General features: G+C 41.7%; 1 protein-coding gene across 3 annotated transcripts in view; it reads left to right on the forward strand.

The window, feature by feature from the left end:
* The window catches only part of myo3b (myosin IIIB), a 109,503-nt gene that overhangs the window by 31,714 nt on the left and 53,870 nt on the right, over positions 1–23,919 (forward strand). For all 3 annotated transcript variants that reach the window (XM_031794986.1, XM_031794993.1, XM_020455306.2), the window contains exons 11-23: positions 665–749; positions 856–972; positions 1,075–1,179; positions 1,352–1,435; positions 1,637–1,839; positions 1,932–2,030; positions 2,157–2,271; positions 3,958–4,084; positions 4,253–4,463; positions 5,297–5,444; positions 7,319–7,472; positions 9,440–9,528; positions 9,675–9,804. In XM_031794986.1, coding sequence (XP_031650846.1) covers positions 665–749; positions 856–972; positions 1,075–1,179; positions 1,352–1,435; positions 1,637–1,839; positions 1,932–2,030; positions 2,157–2,271; positions 3,958–4,084; positions 4,253–4,463; positions 5,297–5,444; positions 7,319–7,472; positions 9,440–9,528; positions 9,675–9,804 — 1,667 coding nt within the window. The remainder of the gene's footprint in view (positions 1–664; positions 750–855; positions 973–1,074; positions 1,180–1,351; positions 1,436–1,636; positions 1,840–1,931; positions 2,031–2,156; positions 2,272–3,957; positions 4,085–4,252; positions 4,464–5,296; positions 5,445–7,318; positions 7,473–9,439; positions 9,529–9,674; positions 9,805–23,919) is intronic.

A 23,919-nucleotide genomic window follows, 5' to 3' on the forward strand; every position in this document is an offset into this window, starting at 1 on the left:
CTGATTGAAGTGGATTTAACAAATGACATCAATACGGGATCATAGCTTTCACCTGGGTTCACCTATGTCATGGAAATGTTTTGTACACTCAGTGTATCTATTATTTATTATCATAGAATAGATACACTCTGTGACTGAGATGTTGGTCCATTTCATTGTTCATGTTAGGTTTGGTATCTGAACTTGACTGGAATTTCTGGGTGCAATATTTAAGTGGTGATAACTGTTATTTTAGAGCTTGTTGTTCTTGACAAAAGTGCTGATTAATCTATTCGCTTACATGCACACACACACACACACACACACACACACACACACACACACACACACACACACACACACACACACACACACACACACACACCAACAAACAAACATCACCGCAATAGGCCCTTGGGGGTTTGCATAATCCCAATGAGGCAGTTGCCTCCGTGCTGACCTCTGACCGGTAGGCCCCATTGTAGAGTGATGGGTCAAACGGAGATGAAGAGCAATCACAGCCTGTGATAATGGTGGAGATCTCCCTGGGGAACACCCTTATGGGCCAACTGGCAACCCATCTAGATGAATTGATTTTATATCCAGATTAGTATTAGTAATGTATCTGTATTCTTTCGTCACTGTAATGCTTTCTAACCCAGTATTATCTCCTTTACTCCAACAGGCATGAAAGAATCAATACTCGTAAAACACTCATAATAGAGACAAGTCCCGATGATGATCTGGTGAACCTGGAGTTTTTAGATGAGGTAAGATTTCATACTTTGACTTCGTTGTTGTTTGACTAGAGGATGGTATGTGAATAATGTAGGTATTGTACACAGTACCCACTGTATGTGTTCTTCTTCTCCGCAGGAGACCATCATCAAACACCTCTCGAAGAGATATGACGAGCTGCAGATATACACATACGTTGGAGACATCCTCATCGCTCTCAATCCTTTTCAAACTCTAAGCATCTACTCGCCACAGGTTTGTTTGCTACGGCAGTGCCATTGTGTGCCATAATTCCTCTTCACACCTCTGTAAAGACAGAACGGTATTGATATTCTAATGTGGGGTGTCTGTTCACAGTTCTCTAAGCTGTACCATGGGGTGAAGCGAGCAGACAATCCTCCCCACATCTTTGCTACTGCTGATGCAGCATACCAGGGCATGGTGACCTTCTGCAAAGACCAGGTACTTGAGGGGGGATACACTTTGTGTGAGGAATTCCTATTTAGTGATATGCCGGTTCATATGGATAATGTTATCATTGGCATTAAACAAAAACATTTTCTTGTTTAGAGATCTAGTGATGTGCTTGATAAAAACATCCCGATGACAAAGTTGTTGTGTCCCTATATTTCAGTGCATCATCATCAGTGGAGAGAGTGGAGCTGGGAAGACAGAGAGTGCCCATCTGATTGTCCAGCATCTCACCTTTCTGGGAAAGGTACTGCTTGTTTACTAAAAAATCTGGTGCTGTCAGTCCATCTTCATGTTCATAAATATTGAACCTCAGTGGAATTCATTATTGAATGGACAGACTGGACACTGATTGATTCAGTCCTACACATCTAGTTTGTGTTGTCTCTGGAGGGAGTTATGCCCCCCCACACCCCCAAAATGTTTGTTTTTTTGACTGTGATCCCAGGCAAACAATCGGACGCTGCGGGAGAAGATCCTCCAGGTGAATCCCCTGGTGGAGGCGTTTGGCAACGCGTGCACGGCCATTAACGACAACTCCAGTCGCTTTGGGAAGTACCTGGAGATGAAGTTTACCCCCACCGGGGCCGTCATGGGGGCCAAGATCTCAGAGTACCTGCTGGAGAAGTCCAGGGTCATCAAACAGGCCACGTAAGAATGGAAAGATGTGCTAGGGATACAACTGTTATCCTCAATTGAAGTTAACTGGCTAGATGGCTAACCGTTTCTCTTTATGCTCTTAGGGGAGAGAAAAACTTCCACATATTCTACTACATCTATGCTGGTCTGTATCACCAAGAGAAGCTGAAGAAGTACAGATTACCTGACAAGAAACCCCCCAGGTTAGCATTTCATCACTTTACTTGGCTTTGATTACTTGGCACCTCAATACAGACTGAATATAGTGAGTTATTTCCTATCACTTGACTAATGCAGAAACTGGCACTGAAAACTGTGTTTCTGTCTAGATATATTGAAAATCAACATGGCAAAGTGATGCAGGACATTGTCTCCAGTAAACTGTACAAGGAGCAGTTTGATGCCATTCAGGACTGTTTCCGCATCATTGGCTTCACTGACGAGGTAGGTACAGCTTCTCTGTTCATTTAAAAGCAAATGTGTGAACATTATTTTTATTTGCCTTGTCTGAGAACATACAGTACCAGTCAAAAGTTTGGACACACCTACTCATTCAAGGGTTTTTATTTATTTTTAATATTTTCTACATTGTAGAATAATAGTGAAGACATCAAAACTATGAAATAACACAAATGGAATCATGTAGTAACCAAAAAAGTGTTAAACGCATCAAAATATATTTTAGATTTTTCAAAGGAGCCACCCTTTGCCTTGATGACAGCTTTGCACAATCTTGGCATTTTCTCAACCAGCTTCACCTAGAATGCTTCTCCAACATTCTTGAAGTAGTTCCTACATATGCTGAGCACTGCTTTTCCTTCACTCTGCGGTCCAACTCATCCCAAACCATCTCAATTGGGTTGAGGTCGGGTGATTGTGGAGGCCAGGTCATCTGATGCAGCACTCCATCACTCTCCTTTCTGGTCAAATAGGCTTTACACAGCCTGGAGGTGTGTTGGGACATTGTCCTGTTGAAAAACAAATGTTAGTCCCACTAAGCGCAAACCATGGGATGGTGTATCGCTGCAGAATGCTGTGGTTGCCATGCTTTTTAAGTGTGCCTTGAATTCTAAATAAATCACAGACAGTGTCACCAGCAAAGCACCCCCACACCATCACACCTCCTCCATGCATCACGGTGGGAACCACACATGTGGAGATCATCCATTCACCTACTCCGCGTCTCACAAAGACACAGCAGTTGGAACCAAATATCTCTAATTTGGACTCATCAGACCAAAGGACAGATTTCCACCGGTCTAATGTCCATTGCTTGTGTTTCTTGGCCCAAGCTAGTCTCTTCTTATGGGTGTCCTTTAGTAGTGGTTTCTTTGAAGCAATTTGACAATGAAGGCCTGATTCATGCAGTCTCCTCTGAACAGTTGATGTGTCTGTTACTTGAACTCTGTGAATCATTTATTTGGGCTGCAATTTCTGAGGCTGGTAACTCTAATGAACTTATTGTCTGTAGCAGAGGTAACTCTGGTTCTTCCTTTCCTGTGGCGGTCCTCATGAGAGCCAGTTTCATCATAGCGCTTGATGGTTTTTGCGACTACGGAAACTTTAAGTTCTTGAAATGTTTCTGATTGACTGATCTTCATGTCTTAAAGTAATGAAGGACTGTCGTTTCTCTTTGCTTATTTGAGCTGTTCTTGCCATAATATGGACTTGGTCTTTTACCAAATAGGGCTATCTTCTGTATACCAACCCTACCTTGTCACAACACAACTGGCTCAAACGCATTAAGAAGGAAAGAAATTCCTCAAATGAACTTTTAACAAGGCACACCTGTTAATTGAAATGCATTCCAGGTGACTACCTCATGAAGCTGGTTGAGAGAATGCCAAGAGTGTGCAAAGCTGTCATCAAGGCAAAGGGTGGCTACTTTGAAGAATCTAAAATATGAAATGTGTTTTGTTTAACACTTTTTTGGTTACTACATGATTCCATTTGTGTTATTTGATAGTTTTAATGTCTTCACTATTATTCTACGATGTAGAAAATATTACAAATAAATAAAAACCCTTGAATGATTAGGTGTGTCCAAACTTTTGACTGGTACTGTGTCTAAATATCCATAGCATTTCTACACTCACTGTACACTGATTTCTGTGCTCCCTTTTTTAACAGGAGGTCAATTCTGTATACAGAATTCTCTGCGCCATTTTGAATACAGGAAATATTGAATTCACTGCCATTACTTCCCAACACCAGACTGATAAAAGTGAAGTGCCTAATGTTGAGGCCTTGGAAAATGGTAAGACAACCGTACTTCAGTATTATTAGCAAACACTATTTATTTTCTTGTTCAGGTTAAGAATTGATAGTAACATTCCCACCTCTTTTTGTATTTACACAATATGGCTGAATGGTTGTTTCCTTGCTACTCTGTGTGACTGTGACATGAACCTGCCCTGTCCCTCAGCTGCGGCCTTGCTCTGCATCGGCCCCGAGGAGCTCACGGAGGCCCTGACGTCCCACTGTGTGGTGACCCGTGGAGAGACAATCATCCGCACCAATACTGTAGACAAAGCCACCGATGTCCGGGACGCCATGTCCAAGGCTCTGTACGGACGCCTCTTCAGCTGGATAGTCAACCGCATCAATGCCCTCCTGCAGCCTGATATGAATATCTGGTAAGTGTAACGTCTCTTTGTCTTTTGGTTGTTGCACTGTGCTTCACACTACCGTGTGTGTGGATGCTGCTGCATATTATCAAGCTCTAGTGACCTTTACGTCTGAGTAGAGAACCAAACACGTGGAGTAGAATAGCAATGGACATCACAAGACAAGAAAGGGAGAAAAATAAGTCGAGTAAATGTTTTATGCAGAGTTACGTGCTGAGGAAATAATATTCTGATGATTAAAGAGACTTCAGAGAGACTGTAAAGGTTTGCTCATTGATCCAAAAGAATTCCCTCATAAATGTGAGCGTGGACTGTCAGGGAGTCATCTTCTCTCTCTGAGCTGTATAGAAGGCCCACAGGGTCTGTTTCCACTTCAGTCATCTGTACACTCTGTTATTGCCATTAATAACCTGTTAACCAAGACAAAAGGTGACCTCGAATGTCTTGTTAATGAAAGGGATTATGGGAAATGATGTCACTCGATCTTAGCAATAAAAAGTGAAATCACTCTGTGCGTATGTGTTGTAAGCTCTGTATATAGTGTAGGCCTAAATTAAGTATTGTGTCGATCACAGTTAAATATCAATCTGTTTGTACAACCCTTGCCCAGCAATTAACAGTTTATGATTAACTGATCATAGTCAAGGATCTCTGAACTTTCAGCACTTTTGTTTAAAAGTTCATTAGGACTCCCCCGTAACAGTAGAATTGACCATTCAGATCAAAATATTCTGTATTTGGGTTGGACTTGCTTCATCATTAATGTTTCATAAGTCAATGTGGTTCACACAGTTCCACACAAGATTAACTTTGTTTGTCTGTCCCGGTTTTCCCCTTTGAAGTGTGGCAGAAAGTGGGATGAATGTGGGAATACTGGACATCTTTGGATTTGAGAACTTCAAGAAGAACTCCTTTGAGCAACTCTGCATCAACATTGCAAATGAACAGATTCAGTTTTACTTCAACCAACACATTTTTGCCCTGGAACAGGTGAGCCTGCAGATGGTGTGGCTCATGTTTTAGAGAATCTAGATTCATTGTTTCTGTAACTCCAGTAAGTCCATTAACAGTGAAAATTGAAGGTATACTAGATTTAGCTGAAAATGTCCTTTTGTTGTGTGTAGTACACGTTGACCATTTTTGTTGAGCATCATTTTGTATATTTAATGTCGCGATATAGCATGCCGGCTTGTTCATCTTTATAGCGTTTATATGATGTTTTTATTTTATTTAAATTTGACCCTGTTTTCTCCCCAATTTCATGGTATCTAATTGTTTAGTAGCTACTATCTTGTCTCATCACTACAACTCCCTTACGGGCTCGGGAGAGACTGAAGGTTGAAAGTCATGCGCCCTCGATACACAACCCAACCAAGCCGCACTGCTTCTTAACACAGCGCACATCCAACCCGGAAGCCAGCCGCACCAATGTACCTGGCAACCTTGGTTAGCGCGCACTGCGCCCGGCCCGCCACAGGAGTCGCTGGTGCGCGATGAGACAAGTATATCCCTACCTGCCAACCCCTCCCTAACCCGGACGACGCTAGGCCAATTGTGCAGAGCTTGGGTGCGAACCCAGAGTCTCTGGTGGCACAGCTGGCGCTGCAGCTGGCCCTTAACAACTGCGCCACCCGGGAGGCCCGTTTATATGATGTTAACATGAATGTTTTTCACCCTTACATACTAGAGATTATAACTTTTTGGGCAACCTGAGCAAATTCACATAGAAATCTGTGTTATAAATCTGTCATTCTCATTGAAAGCAAGTCTTAGACGCGGTAGATCTGTTCTATGTGCGCTATTTGAATGCTTCTCATGCTTAAGTTTCATTTTTGCTTCTTTTGCTTTCGGTTTTGTTCACCAGCTTCAAACAGCTGAAAATACAATATTTTGGGATATGGAAAATATATTTAATAGCGGTTTAGATGGTACAATGATACTCTCTCTACGCTATACTTGCTTGTTTTGTCACATAAACTTAAATTAGGCGAGCAATTAGAATTTTAACAACCAGGAAATGGCAGAGCGATTTCTGCATAGTGCATCTTTAATTGATTTAATTAAGCTTTTTACCCTGGAGTGTGGGAGCTTTTCGTTTTCACTGACAACACTGTATAGACATTAATCAAGAGCACTTTTTGCTCTTGTGTCCTTTTGTCTTAATGTTGGCTCTTTAGCAATTCCTCTCAAGGGAATCAGAGAGAGTTGGTATTTATAAAGTGATCACTTTATTCAGTCTAATGAATAGAGAAGAACTGAACTATATTGGGGCTGTGTTCTGAAACTGTCCTGTATATTTACTTTACCAAGGCTTAACTAGGCATACTTAATTCCTGGTTCTTAGCTAGGCAACTTTCCTGCATGATTTGTTACGTAGAAGAATTAGTTGCTTTCGATGTAGCGCTAGTGCTTAGCGGAAAAGGGATTTTTATAATGTGGAAATGGCTTCAATCCAGTGGTACACAGAAGCTGATTATTCCAAGTTAATGATTTAAACATGAGGACGGTTTAGATCCATTGGTTCCACTTTATTAGTAAAATATATATTTTAAATAACTTTTTGATCTAAATTAAGCAGATGCAATAATGTGATATGACTCTGGGTTATTTGCAAATGGAACTAAATTATGAATTAGTACGTGGCTCTATCTGTTATTTCAGAACAGTTCTGTATAATTTCAGCGACTGACTTCAGAAATCATAACTGGAGTGTCTCTGCATCACAGTGGTGCTGTTGCTTTAAGGACTGTATTTAAATTAAATAAAAAACATGCACAAGTCCTATTTAGCCTAGATTGTTTAATTGGGTTATTTAGTGAAATCATTAACTGTGCAATGTTCTAAATTCTGTGTGTTTTAATTAGATGGAGTACCAGAGCGAGGGGGTGGATGCCAGCCTGGTGGAGTATGAGGACAACCGTCCTATCCTGGACATGTTCCTCCAGAAGCCCATGGGCCTGCTCTCTCTGCTGGATGAGGAGAGCCGCTTCCCTCAGGCCACCGACCAGACCCTAGTGGGTAAGACAAATCAAATCCATTTTTATTTGTCACATACACTGTTTTCAATGGCTGTAGTCTAACTGTGATATGCTTGTTTATGAGCCCTTCCCAGAAATGCAGAGTTAAAAAATAATCATAAAAAGAAAAATAGTAACACATGAGGAATACAAGAATGGATCTAAATACAGTACCAGCACCAGATCAATGTGCAGAAAGAGGTATTTGAGGTAGATATGTACATGAAGGCAGGGTAAAGTGGCTAGCCATCAGGAGAGATAATAATAATAATAATAAGAGTAAAATTAAGAACAGAGTAGCAGCAGCAAATTATGAGTGTAAATGTGTGTGTTTTGTCAGTATGTGTGTGTCTGTTATGTGTGTGCATATGTAGTGTATGTGACTGTGTGTAGGTTTTATGTGAGTGTCAATGTAGCGTGAGTGTGTTTACAGGGTATATATACAGTTGAAGTCGGACGTTGACATACACTTAAGTTGGAGTCATTAAAACTCGTTTTTCAACCACTCCATAAATTTCTTGTTAACAAACTATAGTTTTGGCGAGTCGGTTAGGACATCTACTTTGTGCATGACACAAGTAATTTTTCCAATAATTGTTTACAGACAGATTATTTCACTTATAATTCACTGTATCACATTTCCAGTGGGTCAGAAGTTTACATACACTAAGTTGACTGTGCCTTTAAACAGCTTGGAAAATTCTGATAGGCTAATTGACATAATTTGAGTCAATTGGAGGTGTACCTGTGGATGTATTTCAAGGCCTACCTTCAAACTCAGTGCCTCTTTGCTTGACATCATAGGAAAATCAAAAGAAATCAGCCAAGACCTCAGAAAAAAAATGGTAGACCTCGACAAGTCTGGTTCATCCTTGGGAGCAATTTCCAAACGCCTGAAGGTACCACGTTCATCTGTACAAACAATAGTACGCAAGTATAAACACCATGGCACCACGCAGCCAAACTATGGTTTGCAACTGCACATGGGGACAAAGATCGTACTTTTTGGAGAAATTTCCTCTGCTCTGATGAAACAAAAATATATGTTTTTGGCCATAATGACCATCGTTATGGTTGGAGGAAAAAGGGGGAGGCTTGCAAGCCGAAGAACACCATCCCAACCGTGAAGCACGGGGGTGGCAGCATCATGTTGTCATGTCACATCATGTCACAAAATAGCTGGCATCATGAGGAAGGAAAATTATGTGGATAAATTGAAGCAACATCTCATCAGTCAGGAAGTTAAAGCTTGGTCGCAAATGGGTCTTTCAAATGGTCAGTGACCCCAAGCATACTTCCAAGTGGCTTAAGGACAACAAAGTCAAGGTATTGGAGTGGCCATCACAAAGCCCTGACCTCAATCTTATAGAAAATTTGTGGGCAGAACTGAAAAAGCATGTGAGAGCAAGGAGGCCTACAATCGTGACTCAGTTACACCAGCTCTGTCAGGAGGAATGGGCTAAAATTCACACAACATATTGTGGGAAGCTTGTAGAAGGCGACCCGAAACATTTGACCCAAGTTAAACCATTTAAAGGCAATGCTACCAAAAACGAATTGAGTGTATGTACACGTCTGACCCACTGGGATTGTGATGAAAGAAAGAAATGCTGAAATAAATAATTTCTCTACTATTATTCTGACATTTCACATTCTTAAAATAAAGGTGTGATCCTAACTGACCTAAGACAGGTAATTTTTACTATGATTAAATGTCAGGAATTGTGAAAAACGGAGTTTAAATGTATTTGGCTAAGGTGTATGTAAACTTCCGACTTCAACTGTATATAGCCCTTGTGAGACTATATATACACATGGCCTCACAAGCAGACCGATTCAAGTCCATGTGTGCTAAAACAACCAGTCTTAGAAAGAAGCCTTACATAGAAGGCTCTGCAAGTATCTATGTTGGATCAAGCAGTTTACATATATTTTTTATATTATCCACAAAATATGTTTTCTCTTCAGATAAATTTGAGGACAATCTCCGCTACAAGTACTTCTGGAGACCAAAACGTTTTGAGCTCTGCTTTGGAATACAGCATTATGCTGGCAAGGTATAGATCACCGCAGTATGTATGGATCACCGCAGTATGTATGGATCAGTATGTTTCGTTGCTGTTTGCCCACTGATACAGTTGGTTAGGTCGTCTTTTGTCAGGTGTGGTTTGAGTTGACTGTCCCTGTGCTGTCTGTCACACAGGTGTTGTACAATGTGAACGGGTTTCTTGAGAAGAACCGAGACACACTCCCTGCAGACATTGTTGTGGTTCTGAGAACATCAGAGAACAAACTTCTGCAGCAGCTGTTTTCAAGTCCATTGACAAAAACAGGTAGGTGTCAAAGACTTGTGATAAAAGTGTTGTAGAATTCATTATCATCAGCAGTTTACTTCTTTGGACTGTTATTACACTACTGCCCCATATTCCCAACAGGAACTTGGAAACTTCCCTTTTTTTGTACAAACAACTAAGTCATCTTCACTCTGTTAACACTGTGGTAGAAAGTTATTGGGGAGCCGATGGCGGTGTCGTGTGAGTGTGTGTTTGTTCCTAGGGTTCATGTCTCCATAAACATTCAGGTAAAAAAATAAAAATAAAGACTCTCCGGACGCGACAGCGTCCTGGTCCTCCACTCAAATCCCCTCTCTCTCTCTCTCTGCGATCCGATACTGTGTGTGAATAAATCTCCAGTCTCCATTATCTCCTGAGAGGCTCAGCTCTCCATGGAGGGCTCTGTTTTTATTTTCACTAAGCTGTCCCGTTTGGTTTCCTGCTGCTTGCTGCTATCTACAGATTGTGCAGCAGAGGGATATTTTTGTGATAAGGTTTCCAAATACCCAGGAGAGGAAGAAACGGTATTTAGAAGAGCATAAAAGCAACTCTTCTTTCCAGTCTTTTCCGTGCAGTTAACTGAAGGTGGTAATATCTTCGTCATTAGCCGTGGCTGGTGCCCGTGGTCACTTGGCTGAGCCGGAATGCTAATGGATGTGTTCAATTACCAGATGCAGCACTTCATACTTTTCTTAAATTAAGCCATATTATGACTGCTTTCAGTTATAGTCGAATTAAGAGCAGCTCCAATTTACGATGTGTACCTTGGTTTAGCCTCCATTAGAAATCCATGTGTTTTATCTCTAGGTTTTTAATAATGGGAGGTAGTGCAAAAGGTGAGCCCACGGCCATCCTACTCTTTACTTGATTGCAGAAAAATACACTACCATTTGAAAGTTAATTCAGTAGAATGAAAACGGGGGGAGAATTCTCTGCGCTTTGGTACTCCAAAGTAATGAGTGACAGCAGAGATGTGGTCCACCATTCATGGGTACAGACATAGTGTCAATTAGGCCTAAAAGCCTCTAATTTGGTTCAGCTCATCCGAAGGCTTTCTTGTCTACAGCACAACATACAAGGGACATATTCACAGCAATGTCTTTAGGTCAAGTGCATAGTAGGTAATAGGTATCAAGTTGAGATTTTTATGATTGACTGCAGTAAAAGTGTTATATTGCTGTATAGTTGTAATCTAGCCACTGTTGTTGTTGTCTGTTTTTGTTATTTTATTAGTATTTTTTATTGAAACTTTATTTAACTAGGCGAGTTAGTTAAGAACAAATTCTTATTTACAATTCCCCGGGCAACGCTGGGCCAATTGTGCGCCGCCCTTTGGGACTCCCAAGCACAGCCGGATGTAAAACACCCTCGAACCAGGGACTGTAGTGACGCCTCTTGCACTGAGATGCAGTGCCTTAGACCGCTGCGCCACCCGGGAGTTATTGGTGTCTAGTACATCAGTTATGGAATCTTCCTCCGTAAGTCATCTCTTTAAAAAAATGTCTACAGGGTGCCCTCACTCAATCTTCACCATCCCTCTGATAAAAAGGTCCCGTCTTCTTGACACTTCGTGAGGGTAGAGATGATCACGTAAGATAACAGCTATGAGACAATCTACTTCTGCTTATCATGTGGGAAAAGCTTGAGTTCCCTTTTAAGTGAAAAATAGCAGAGGAAGATGATAATTTGATTCTTCAGGGTAAAATCTGGTGGAATTTAATTTGCATTTTAGTTCATATTATAGAGTCAGTGTTATCTGTGAAATTACTGCTATCTGTGGGATCAGATGAAAATCTATTTAACCCGGGTGGTTTAGTTCTATGCTGTCAATTTGTGAATACTGTACCAACCGGATGGCTCTTTTTTATGACCACTAGGTGTCAGCCTCGTTGATCCTCATGTTAACTTTTGAGATTAAAGGACATTGATGGGTCTGGAACGAGGCACCACACATACAGGCATAGAGATTACTTGACTATATTTTATCTGTCTTATCAAATGTGAATATCAAATTATAATTCAGAGGGAAGATAACCAAAGAAAGTGACCCTTACTGTTATCAAATGATATATCGGATACAAAATGATTGAAGATACTGTGAACACTTTACTGCCTGGGAAATGACAGTAAATATTACTAATTGGGAATGGGACTGGTCTAGAAATGTTGAAATAAATTGAAATGTTGCATATTGATAAGTAAGATGTGATTACACGCAGAGTTTCTTGAGAGTCGTGCGGAACCAAAAAGTGAAAAGCTTTCCTTGCCAGAATAGTTGGACCACTTGTGCCTAGAATAATCTCATCAGGCAGGGTCCTTGAGGTTTGGGCATGTGGTGGGGTTTTGCCAGAGGAAATGGGATGTATTTGCATGGACAAATTCCTCTAAGCCAAGGTCTTTCCCAGATCCCTCAGATCAGAGTGCTTGAAATGGCTGAGCTGTGTATGGTCCGGTGAGGCCTGGGAGGCCTGCGGTCAGAGGATTTGTATGTATCCTTAGGGTTAGCGTCAGCAGAGCACAGTGCACACAACCATGGCACCTTATGACAGCCCTCACTCTGCCAGACCAGACTGCAGGGCATAGTGGTATAATTCTATTCCTATGGTGCATGGTTCTTCATATTCATCTACTGTACCTCAGAAGTCACTATATTTCTGCTTTCTCACACCATATTAATATGCTGTGTATTTCACAGGTCTTTTAGTATGTACATACATAAACCATGTTGTATGTACAGTAATAACCCAGTAATATGAACATGACTGGGGTCAGGATCATCTGTGTGCGTTTTGAATTATTAGGTAGGTATCCTTGGCTTATTGGTGAAAATGTGACAAGTAAAGTGGTGTGTAATTTATAATTGCCTAACTTGCATATTTTTATTGGATGGGAGAGTAGTCTCTAGTGTATAGATGGGCACGGATACTAAAACACTATTAACATAATGTATATTTATCTATATTTCTGTGATGTTAGCCATGTCTCATTGTAGTCAACTCTTTTTAGTGGCAACCTTAATTTACTGCAGAGAAAATTATCATCTGTATGTAGGCCTATGTAACTTTCATTGTATACACACAAGCTTACATTTCAAATTTCCTAGAAGAAAGTGATCACAGAGACTGATTTTAATTTATTGCAAATGATTTTTATTCATGTACCAGACAAGTCTGTATGTTCCAATGTTGTGCATACTGTACATCAACAGTAATGTAATGGCTCAAATTTACTGCACTTAATTCCACTGTGATGTTTGAAATGTACGAAATGAAAGCTACATATTGGTTCAACATTTTCACAACTCCAAGACAGTACAATGTTCCTCTCTCCGTGTTAAGAGTTTCTCTTGTGAAGATCTGACATGTTCCTTCAGCCGTGCAGCATGATGACACATTGTGCTCTTTGTTCTCTGCTAGTAGTCTGGCTTTCATCCCACTGGGTTACATTTATGGGGATACTTTCTGTCGTTATCAATAAAACGTCAATACGGTGCAGTGTTCGATTTGGCTGCTGGGGGGAAAGGAGACCTCCAGCTCTGCTAAAGCCACTGACGACTACGTGCCGTTTTCAAAGGGTTGTTAAATAAATAAATGTATAACTATTTGGTTTTAATATCATCACTTCTTGAAGAGCATTGTCAGGACTACACATTTGAGATTATTCCACATGTATCTCTATCATCAGAGTCAGTGGCGGTCTGTACCGTTTAAGATTAGGGAGGATGTTTTTTATTTTTTATAAACATGGCCTTATTTCTATTACAGCATATTGGATGACTGTCATTCATATTCCATTCACCCAGCTCAATGTAACATCAATAGGTTTAGGCTACTATTTTTTTTAATTATTTTTTTAACCTTTATTTAACCAGGCAAGTCAGTTAAGAACAAATTCAATGACGGCCTAGGAACAGTGGGTTAACTGCCTGTTCAGGGGCAGAACGACAGATTTGTATCTTGTCAGCTCGGGGGTTTGAACTCGCAACCTTCCGGTTACTAGTCCAACGCTCTAACCACTAGGCTACCCTGCCGCCCCTACTATATGATACTCTGAATTTTCCCTATCATGAGGTTATTACAACCTAGCCTACGAATGAATGTTTATCACTTATCACAGGTCGAGAGACAAATTGGAGTAATCAAGGTGACAGACAGTGACTCATTCAATACAGCCTTGCACACTCTTGCCTGCATCTAGCTGATCTAGGGTGAAATCATTAGTCCAAACAGTTGGAAACGAGAGTTTCTATTGGACAAGTTCAGATAGATTTATCCCAGTTTCAATCCGTTTGCTTCTGTTTAAGAAATGTTTTTCTACAGAATCAGCGGAATGAATATACTCCAAATCCCCCGCACACACAGTTCACTTTCATAGCATCCCTCATTGTATAATTCCTTCTAGCATCTACGCGCTCTCCTCCTCTTACCTATTCCCTTCGGTTGTAGACTTGTGCACAACACAACAGCTATCTGTGACCAGGTAAAAAAAACTTTCCAAGCCAAACCTTCATATCATAACCGCTAACCGCTACAAACAACCTACATTGCTGTCACCATATTAGCTAACATCATAGTCAACATAGCTACTAGAACTAACGAGTTAGTAAACCCGCTACAATCACACAGTACAGCAAACAGTTTAGCAGTTACAATGGCAGGCCTCTGTGGCAAAACATTAATAAAACCGAAAGCTTAACCTTGACTAGGACAAGTTCAAGTGTTGGATCTCCTTAGCCAGCTAGCTAACATAAATAGCGTTCCTCTCTGTTTGAGCCAAGCGTTTGAGTAAGCTAAATTAGCCAGCTGCATTAGCTAGCTAGGTAAGTGAAAGTGAAAAAATTACAATGAAATATAGCTCTCTCTCTCTAGCTAGCTGTAGCTTATGCTTTCAGTACTAGATACATTCCCTTTGATTGGGTGGACAACATGTCAGTTCATGCTGCAAGAGCTCTGTAGGTTGAAGGACGTCCTCCGGAAGTCGTCATAATTACTGTGGGATTCTATGGAACGGTGTGAAAACCATGAACCTCCTAGGTTTTGAATTGAATTCAATGTACCCAGAGGAGGACGGAAAATAGCTGTCCTCCGGCTACACCATAGTGCTACCCCAAAGAGTGCTGTTGAGGCTAATGTGGACCTTCATTGCAAAACAGTGTGTTTTAATCAAATCAAATCAAATCAATTTATATAGCCCTTCGTACATCAGCTGATATCTCAAAGTGCTGTACAGAAACCCAGCCTAAAACCCCAAACAGCAAGCAATGCAGGTGAAGAAGCACGGTAGCTAGGAAAAACTCCCTGGAAAGGCCAAAACCTAGGAAGAAACCTAGAGAGGAACCAGGCTATGTGGGGTGGCCAGTCCTCTTCTGGCTGTGCCGGGTGGAGATTATAACAGAACATGGCCAAGATGTTCAAATGTTCATAAATGACCAGCATGTTCCAATAATAATAAGGCAGAACAGTTGAAACTGGAGCAGCAGCACGGCCAGGTGGACTGGGGACAATTAGTTATTTGTTAATGTGAATATATATTTAGTATAGTTTTATCTAAAGAAAGTTGTCTTTTTTTAATGTTTCACCATTTAAATAAAAATGTAAATTCACTGAATAGGATGCAGTAGCGGTGCGTGGGTAAATCACTGGGGAAGCCAAGCCCCCCCCCCCCCCTTCATATGCCTTGCTGCCGTGATATATAGGCCTAAAGGCAGAGGCAATAAGAAGACACAGTGGCAGAATAAATTCAACCACACCTTTGTTTCATCACAAAACCGGATAGCAACCTCTGTCCATTGAAGTCCACAAAACATAGTGCATGTACAGTAACAGTTACATGATCTACAGCATAGTCAAGCCAGATAATGTTTCTGACATTTTCGGACCACTAAACAACTATTGATTTAGAACCATAGAGATTTACCGTAAGTCGCAAAGAAAACAGGAGCTGCCTCCACTATTCCTGCACCATTTCAACTTCAACAGGTCTACATTATCAAATCACCTCTGCTTAGTCTAACACAGTGACAATTAAACGATACCAAGAACAATTCAGTTCAATCAACATAAGCTAAATATGATGTGGCTGTCCATGGTTCTGATTTCTGTGTGCGTGCATCCTTGTGTGTGTATGTGTGTGCGCGTTCATGCAAGTAGAAAAACATGTTGACTCACCCTACTTGTAGAGAAACACCATCCTCCTCTCTTTCATGTTGACGAATGTAATGGCGCCGAAAGAGATGGCCGCCGTTTTACGATCCCGTAACCAATTGTGCTATTGTGTATATTTTTTCACGTTATTTGTAACTTATTTTGTACATAATGTTTCTTATGACCGAAAATGACTGAGCTTCTTGATGTCAGGGCAGCAATTACTCACCCCGACACCCGACAAGGCCCTCATCCCCGTCATTCGCAGGAGGAAAAGACGAAGGTATTGTGGACGACGGTCCGAGTGCCCTGTAACGATCTGTTGCCGAGAGGGTACTCTACCGTTTCCATCGGTCCTGTTAGCAAACGTGCAATCAATCGATGATAAAATAGATGAACTACAAGCACGTATATCCTACCAACTGGACATTTAAAAACGGTAATATCTTATATTTCCCAGAGCCGTGGCGGAACGACGACATGATTAACATACAGCTGGCGGGTTTTAAGCTTTTTCTGCAAGATAAAACAGCGGCCTCTGGCAAGACAAGGGGTGGCGGCCTATGCATATTTGTAAACAATAGCTAGTCTCTAGGTTTTGTTCGCCTGAGGTAGAGTATCTCATGATAAGCAGTAGATCACACTATTTACCAGGAGAGTTTACATGTATATTTTTCGTAGCTGTCTATATACCACCGCGGACCGATGCTGACATTAAGACCGCACTCAATGAGCTGTGTACGGTCATAAGAATACAGGAAAACGCTCATCCAGAGGTGGCGCTCATAGTGGTCGGGGACTTTAATGCAGGGAAACTCAAATCAGTTTTACTTAATTTCTATCAGCATGTTAAATGTGCAACCAAAGGGGGAAAAAACTCTAGACCACCTTTACACCACACACAGAGATGCGTACAAAGCTTTCCCTCGCCCTCCATTTGGCAAATCTGACCATAATTCTATCCTCCTGATCCCTGGTTACAAGCAAAAACAAAAGTAGGAAGCACCAGTGACTAGGTCAATAAGAAAGTGGTCAGATGAAGCAGATGCTAAGCTACAGGACTGTTTTGCTAGCACAGACTGGAATATGTTCCGGGATTCTTCCGATGGCATTGAGGAGTACACCACATCAGTTACTGGCTTCATCAAGAAGTGCATCGTTGACGTTGTCCCCACCGTGCATCTATATTTTTCATAGTTGTCTATATACCACCGTAGACTGATGCTGGCACGAAGAACGCAGTGAATGAGCTGTACATACCCCAACCAGAAGCCATGGATTACAGGCAACATCCACACTGAGCTAAAGAGTGGAGCTGCCACGTTCAAGGAGTGGGACTCTAACCTGGAAGCTTATAAGAAATCCCACTATGCCCTCCGACGAACCATCAAACAGGCAAAGCATCAATACAGGACTACGATTGAATCAATCATACTACACAGGCTCTGACGCTCGTCGGATGTGGCAGGGCTTGCAAACTATTACAGACTACAAGCACACCCACGAGCTGCCTAGTGACACGAACCTACCCAACGAGCTAAATTCTTCTATGCTTGCTTCGAGGCAAGTAACACTGAACCATGCATGAGAGCACCAGCTGTTCCGGACGACTGTGTGATCACGCTCTCCTTATCACATGTGAATAAGACCTTTAAACAGGTCAACATTCACAAGGCCGCAGGGCCAGAAGGATTACCAGGACGTGTACTCTGAGCATGCGCTGACCAACTGGCAAGTGTGTTCACTGACATTTTCAACCTGTCCCTGACCGAGTCTGTAATACTCACATGTTTCAAGCATACCACCATAGTCCCTGTGCACAAGAACACTAAGGTAACCTGCCTAAATGACTACCGAACCGTAGCACTCACGTCTGTAGCCATGAAGTGCTTTGAAAGAATGGTCATGGCTGACATCAACACCATCATCCCAGAAACCCTAGACCCACTGCAATTTGCATACCTCCCCAACAGATTCACAGCAATCTCTATTCCACTCAACACTGCCCTTGTCCCACCTGGACAAAAGGAATACCTATGTGAGAATGCTATTCATTGACTACAGCTCAGCATTCAACACCATAATGCCCTGAAAGCTCATCACTAAGCTAAGGACCCTAGACTAAACACCTCCCTCTGCAACTGGATCCTGGATTTCCTGACAGGCCACCCCCAGATGGTAAGGGTAGGGAACAACACATCTGTCACGCTGATCCTCAACACGGGGGCCCCTCAGGGGTGCGTGCTCAGTCCCCTCCTGTACGCCCTGTTTACTCATGACTGCATGGCCAAGCACGACTCCAATACCATTATCAAGTTTGCCGATGACACAACAGTGGTAGGCCTGATCACTGACAATGATGAGACATCCTATAGGGGGGAGGTCAGAGACCTGGTCAAGTGGTGCCAGGACAACAACGTGATCAAGACAAAGGAGATGATTGTGGACTACATGAAATGGAGGACCAAGCACTCCCCCATTCTCATCGACGGGGCTGTAGTAGAACAGGTTGAGAGCTTCAAGTTCCTTGGTGTCCACATCACCAACAAACTATAATGGTCCAAACACACTAAAACAGTCGTGAAAAGGGCACGACAAAGCTTATTCCCCCTCAGGAGACTGAAAAGTTTTGGCATGGGTCCTCAGATACTCAAAGATTTCTACAACTGCAACATCGAGAGCATCAACTGGTTGCATCACTGCCTGGTATGGCAACTGCTCAGCCTCCGACCGCAAGGCAGTACAGAAGGTAGTGTGTATGGTCCAGTACATCACTGGGGCCAAGCTTCCTGCCATCCACGACCTCTATTTCAGGCAGAGGAGGGCACTAAAAATTGTCAAAGACTCCAGTCACCCTAGTCATAGACTGTTCTCTCTGCTACCGCACGGCAAGTGGTACCGAAGTGCCAAGTCGAGGTCCAAAAGGATTCTTAACAGCTTCTACCCCCAAGCCATAAGACTCCTGAACAGCTAATCAAAGGGCTACTCAGACCCCGCTTTTATGCTGCTGCTACGCTTTGTTTATAATCTATGTATAGTCACTTTAATAACTCTACATACATTTACATATTACTTCATTGACTCTGTACCGGTACCTCCTGCATATAGCCTTGCTTGTTATTTTACTGCTGCTGTTTAATTTTTACTTTCAGTTTTTTACTTATCTATTTTTTACTTTACACTTTTTTTTAATGTTTAAAATATTGTTGGTTAAGGGCTTGTAAGTAAGAATTTCACTGTAAGGTCTACAACTTGGTAGTCGGCGCATGTGACAAATAAAATGTGATTTGATTTGAAACGGTCTATCACCTGGCAAAAATGTTGGCTCTCTAGCCTAACTTCCATTCATGGGCAACGTTAGCTAGTTAACATTTGACTAGTAACTAGTTATGTAACTAGTAACTAGTTACATATTAAACTTCCATCCTCTCAGGCCAGGGGCACAATGTATGAATTTATTGTTGGATCAGAATCGCCCTAATAATCATTGACCAGAACGGAGAATTAAGTAAAACCACAAGTCCAAATCTCCACCCGTGGCTAATTTAGGAAAGGGCCAATTTTAGATAGCTGGTAGTATTCAGACCTCTTGACTTTTTCCACATTTTGTTAAGTTACAGCCTTATTCTACAATGGATTACATTTTTTAAAAGTCATCATCAATCTATGCACAATACCCCATAATGACAAAGCGAAAACAGGTTTTTAGAAACTTTTTCTAATTTATTTAAAAATAAAAATAGATACCTTATTTACGTAAGTATACGTGAGACTCGAAATTGAGCTCAGGTGCATCCTGTTTCCATTGATCATCCTTGAAATGTTTCTACAACTTGATTGGAGTCCACCTGTGGTAAATTACATTTTTTGGACATGATTTGGAAAGGCACACACCTGTCTATATAACGTCCCACAGTTGATGTCAGAGCAAAAACCAAGCCATGAGGTCAAAGTAATTATCCGTAGAGCTCTGAGACAAGATTGTGTCACTGCACAGATCTTGAGAAGGTCCCCAAGAACACAGTGGCCTCCATAATTCTTGAATGGAAGAAGTTTGGAACCACCAAGACTCTTCCTAGAACTGGCCGCCTGGCCAAACTGAGCAATTGGGGGAGAAGGGCCTTGGTCAGGGAGGTAACCAAGAACCTGATGGTCACTCTGACAGAGCTCCAGAGGTACTCTGTGGAGATGGGAGAACCTTCCAAAAGGACAACCATCTCTGCAGCACTCCACCAATCAGGCCTTTATGGTAGAGTGGCCAGACGGAAGCCACTCCTCAGTAAAAGGCACATGACAGCCCACTTGGAGTTTGCCAAAAGGCTCCTAAAGGATTCTCAGACTATGGGAAGCAAGATTCTCTGGTCTGATGAAGCCAAGATTGAACTCTTTGGCCTGAATGCCCAGCATCATGTTTGGAGGAAACCTGGCACCATCCCTATAATGAAGCATGGTGGTGACAGCATCATGCTGTGGGGATGTTGTTCAGCGGCAGGGACTGGTGGACTAGTCAGGATAGACGGAAAGGTGAACGGAGCAAAGTACGGAGAGCTCCTTGATCAAAACCTATTCCAGAGCGCTCAGGACCTCAGACTGGGGCGAAGATTTTACCTTCCAACAGGACAACGACCCTAAGCACACAGCTAAGACAAAGCCAGATTGGCTCTGGGACAAGTCTCTGAATGTCCTTGAGTGGCCCAGCCAGAGACTGGACTTAAACCCGATCAAACATCTTAGGAGAGACCTGAAAATAGCTGTGCAGCGACGCACCCCTTCCAACCAGAAATAGCATGAGAGGATCTGCAGAGAAAAATAGGAGAAACTCCACAAGTACTGATGTACCAAGCTTGTTGCGTCAAACCTAAGAAGACTCATGGCAGTAATCGCTGCCAAAGGTGCTTCAACAGAATACTGAGTAAAGAGTCTAAGTACTTAAGTAAAAGTAATATTTCCGTTTTTTTATTTTAATCAATTAGCAAGCATTTATACAAACCTGTTTTTGCTTTGTCATTATGGGGTATTGTGTGTAGATTGATAAGGAAACAAAACAATTTTATCAATTTTACAATAAGGCTGTAACGTAACAAAATGTGGAAAAGTCAATCAGTCTGAATACTTCCCGAATGCACTGTATATACTGTGTCTCAACTTGATTGCGGACATATCCACCCAAAATATAGTTTTTGGGTGTAATTTTCCTTTTTAAGTTAAACTTTAAAAAATATTTTCTCTAATCACAGGAATGTTTTTAGTCAGCAGTCAGATTCTGATGACCCTTTTCTGCATTGAAATCAACTAACTCTGGGCGTAAAGGTTGCTGGTTATGTGGGGGTGGTATGGCTGCCATAATCTCATTTGCTTGGTTGCTGAGTTGAGTTTCCAGATCACATTTATTCAAAAAAGAGAGCGGGAGAGAAGGGAGATATATCCACGGAGCTTCTGCAAACTCAGCTCTAAGAGGCTGCTCTCTTACAACTTTGATTGTCCCCTGTGTCGACAGCTCGATCCATAGCTTCTGAACTACAAGGCGCGCACTGGCACTCATAAAAGAATGTAGGGAGGTGTCATATTGAACGTGGGATTGCTTTTTAATCCCAGGCACATTGACTATTCTTGTCAATAGAAACCCAATACAACTGCCAGCTTGAGCTTTTTTTTCTATAGGATTCTTGCTGGGCTTAATTTTCAAAGTGTACGCACAGATGCCAGGGATGGCTTTTTCTCTTTTCTCCTTCTCTCACTCTGTATCTGTGGCGGCAGCCCATGCCAAGAGCAACACGCATGAAGCAGAAGCGATCAGTGTGATCCTCCACCACCTCCTGCTCCCTAAGACAGGATGACCTGTTGGGCGATGGACCCCCTTACTTCCTCCTCTGTTCTCACAACACCCCTACAGCCTCTAGTGATTAACCCCTTTGCGAATATATAAAGTTTTGTACAGTTGTGATGATGACTCCGAACATTGAGAATAGGCACGGTGGGTTTTTAGTAAGAGGATGTTATCTGGTTTTCAAAAAGAAAAGGTGCAGGCTTAGTCAGAGAGGTGAATTACCTAAGCGATTGAAAAAAATGTTTTTGCTGATGGCCCATGCACATTAAAAGGCATAAGCTTACATGCTAGACGTAAAACCACATTCCACTGCCTTTAAAGTGCAGCAGTGACTCCTTCCCACTCCGTATGTGCTCAGTATGAATACTATGCTAGAATTACCAACGGACAGAAACGCGCTGTTTCTCAATCGGCCATTGACTTCATTACAGTTTTATGATATAAGGATGTTTTTTTTTATGCTGGACATCTCCGGTGTTAACATGTTTCAAGAAATCTTTGAGCGGAGAGACAGTTAACCCATGCACTAATCATGTAGTCATAAGTCGATAAGGAACCACAAAATAATGAATTAATAAGAGCCGCCTAGGAATATATGTAGAAAGCAGTAGAAGAGTGTCTGTTTTGAGGCTTAGGTACAACTGTCATAGCTTCCCTCATCATAACACAGCCCCTTCATCTCCCCTTGATGGTGTCATGCAAGTGAGAGGCGTGAAAGCACCGTGACACTCCACGGGCCCGTTCGACACTCAGCCACTAATTCATCATGACAAATGTGCTCAGATGATCTGGCCCAGCAGCACTAATGGGGAGAGGAGAGAGGGCTCTTCATTTGCACAGGACCGACTCCAATTAATCCATCCAGCTTTACTTTTGGCTAATTGCAGCGCGTCCCTGCTTGAGCACTAGGCTACCTGACACCATTTGTCTGTGGGCACCATTCTGAGAGATCTGTCTTTGTGTGTTTTGGCCTGTAAGATGTTTGTTTTCATCAGACATAAGATGATGATTCCTGACATTTCTTTTCCTAGCCCTATTTTAGGTTGTTTACAGTGATTAGGTTGTTTACATGATTGAATAATTTCTTCAATTCTGTGCAATTTTTATTTTATTTTTGTTTGATCAAACTAATATTATTTTAGAAATGTCCAAATGTAGACTTAAAGGTGCACTTTGCAGAAATCGCTCTGCCATTTCCTGGTTGCTAAAACTTTAATAGTTAGCCTAAATTCAGTTTATGTGACAAAACAAGCAGACATTGTGTAGAGAATCATTGTACCATCTAAACCGCTGTAAAATATATTTTCCATAACCAATAATATTGTATTTTCAGCTGTTTGAAGCTGGTGTACAAAACCAAAAGTAAAATATTCCAAAACTAAACTTAATAGTGCACATAGAACAGATCTACCTACCACTTGTTAGACTTGCTTTCAATGAGATTTAAAGATCTATAACTCGCCTTTCTATGTGAATTTGGTCATGTCGCCCCAAATGTTACATATTGTAGCATTAAGTAATAAGGTAGAGGTAGACTTAAAGGGATAGTTCAGAATTTTGGCATTTAGACCCATTATCTACTTCCCTAGCTAGCATGCTGTACCTGAAGACTTCTAGTCTTTGTGCTAAGCTAGTTAGTTTTGTGAGCCAATGCTATCTCTAACTTCCTTCAAACTGGACACAGATACATAAATGGTATCCACTTTGGGGAAGTAGATAAAGGGCTTTTTTTGCCTTTGAGCAATAAGGCCCGAGGGGTTGTGGTATATTTAAGCAATAAGGCACGAGGGGTTGTGGTAATATGGCCAATATACCATGGCTAAGGGCTATTCTTAGGCACGACGCATTGCAGAGTCATCGCAGTGCTATTATAAACTGGTTACCAACGCAATTAGAGCAGTAAAAATACATGTTTTGTCATACCCGTGGTATACAGTCTGATATACCATGGCTGTCAGCCAATCAGCATTCAGGGCGCAAACCACCCAGTTTATAATGGCCAATATACCACCACTAAGGGCTGTTCTTAGACACGACGTGAAGCAAAGTGCCTGAATACAGCCCTTAGCTGTGGTATATTAGCTATAGACAACTAAGCCCAGAGGTACCTTATTGCTATTATAAACTAGTTACCAACATAAATAG

Source organism: Oncorhynchus kisutch, linkage group LG2 (assembly GCF_002021735.2).
Source record: "Oncorhynchus kisutch isolate 150728-3 linkage group LG2, Okis_V2, whole genome shotgun sequence".
In the NCBI taxonomy this organism is placed as follows: Eukaryota; Metazoa; Chordata; class Actinopteri; order Salmoniformes; family Salmonidae; genus Oncorhynchus; species Oncorhynchus kisutch.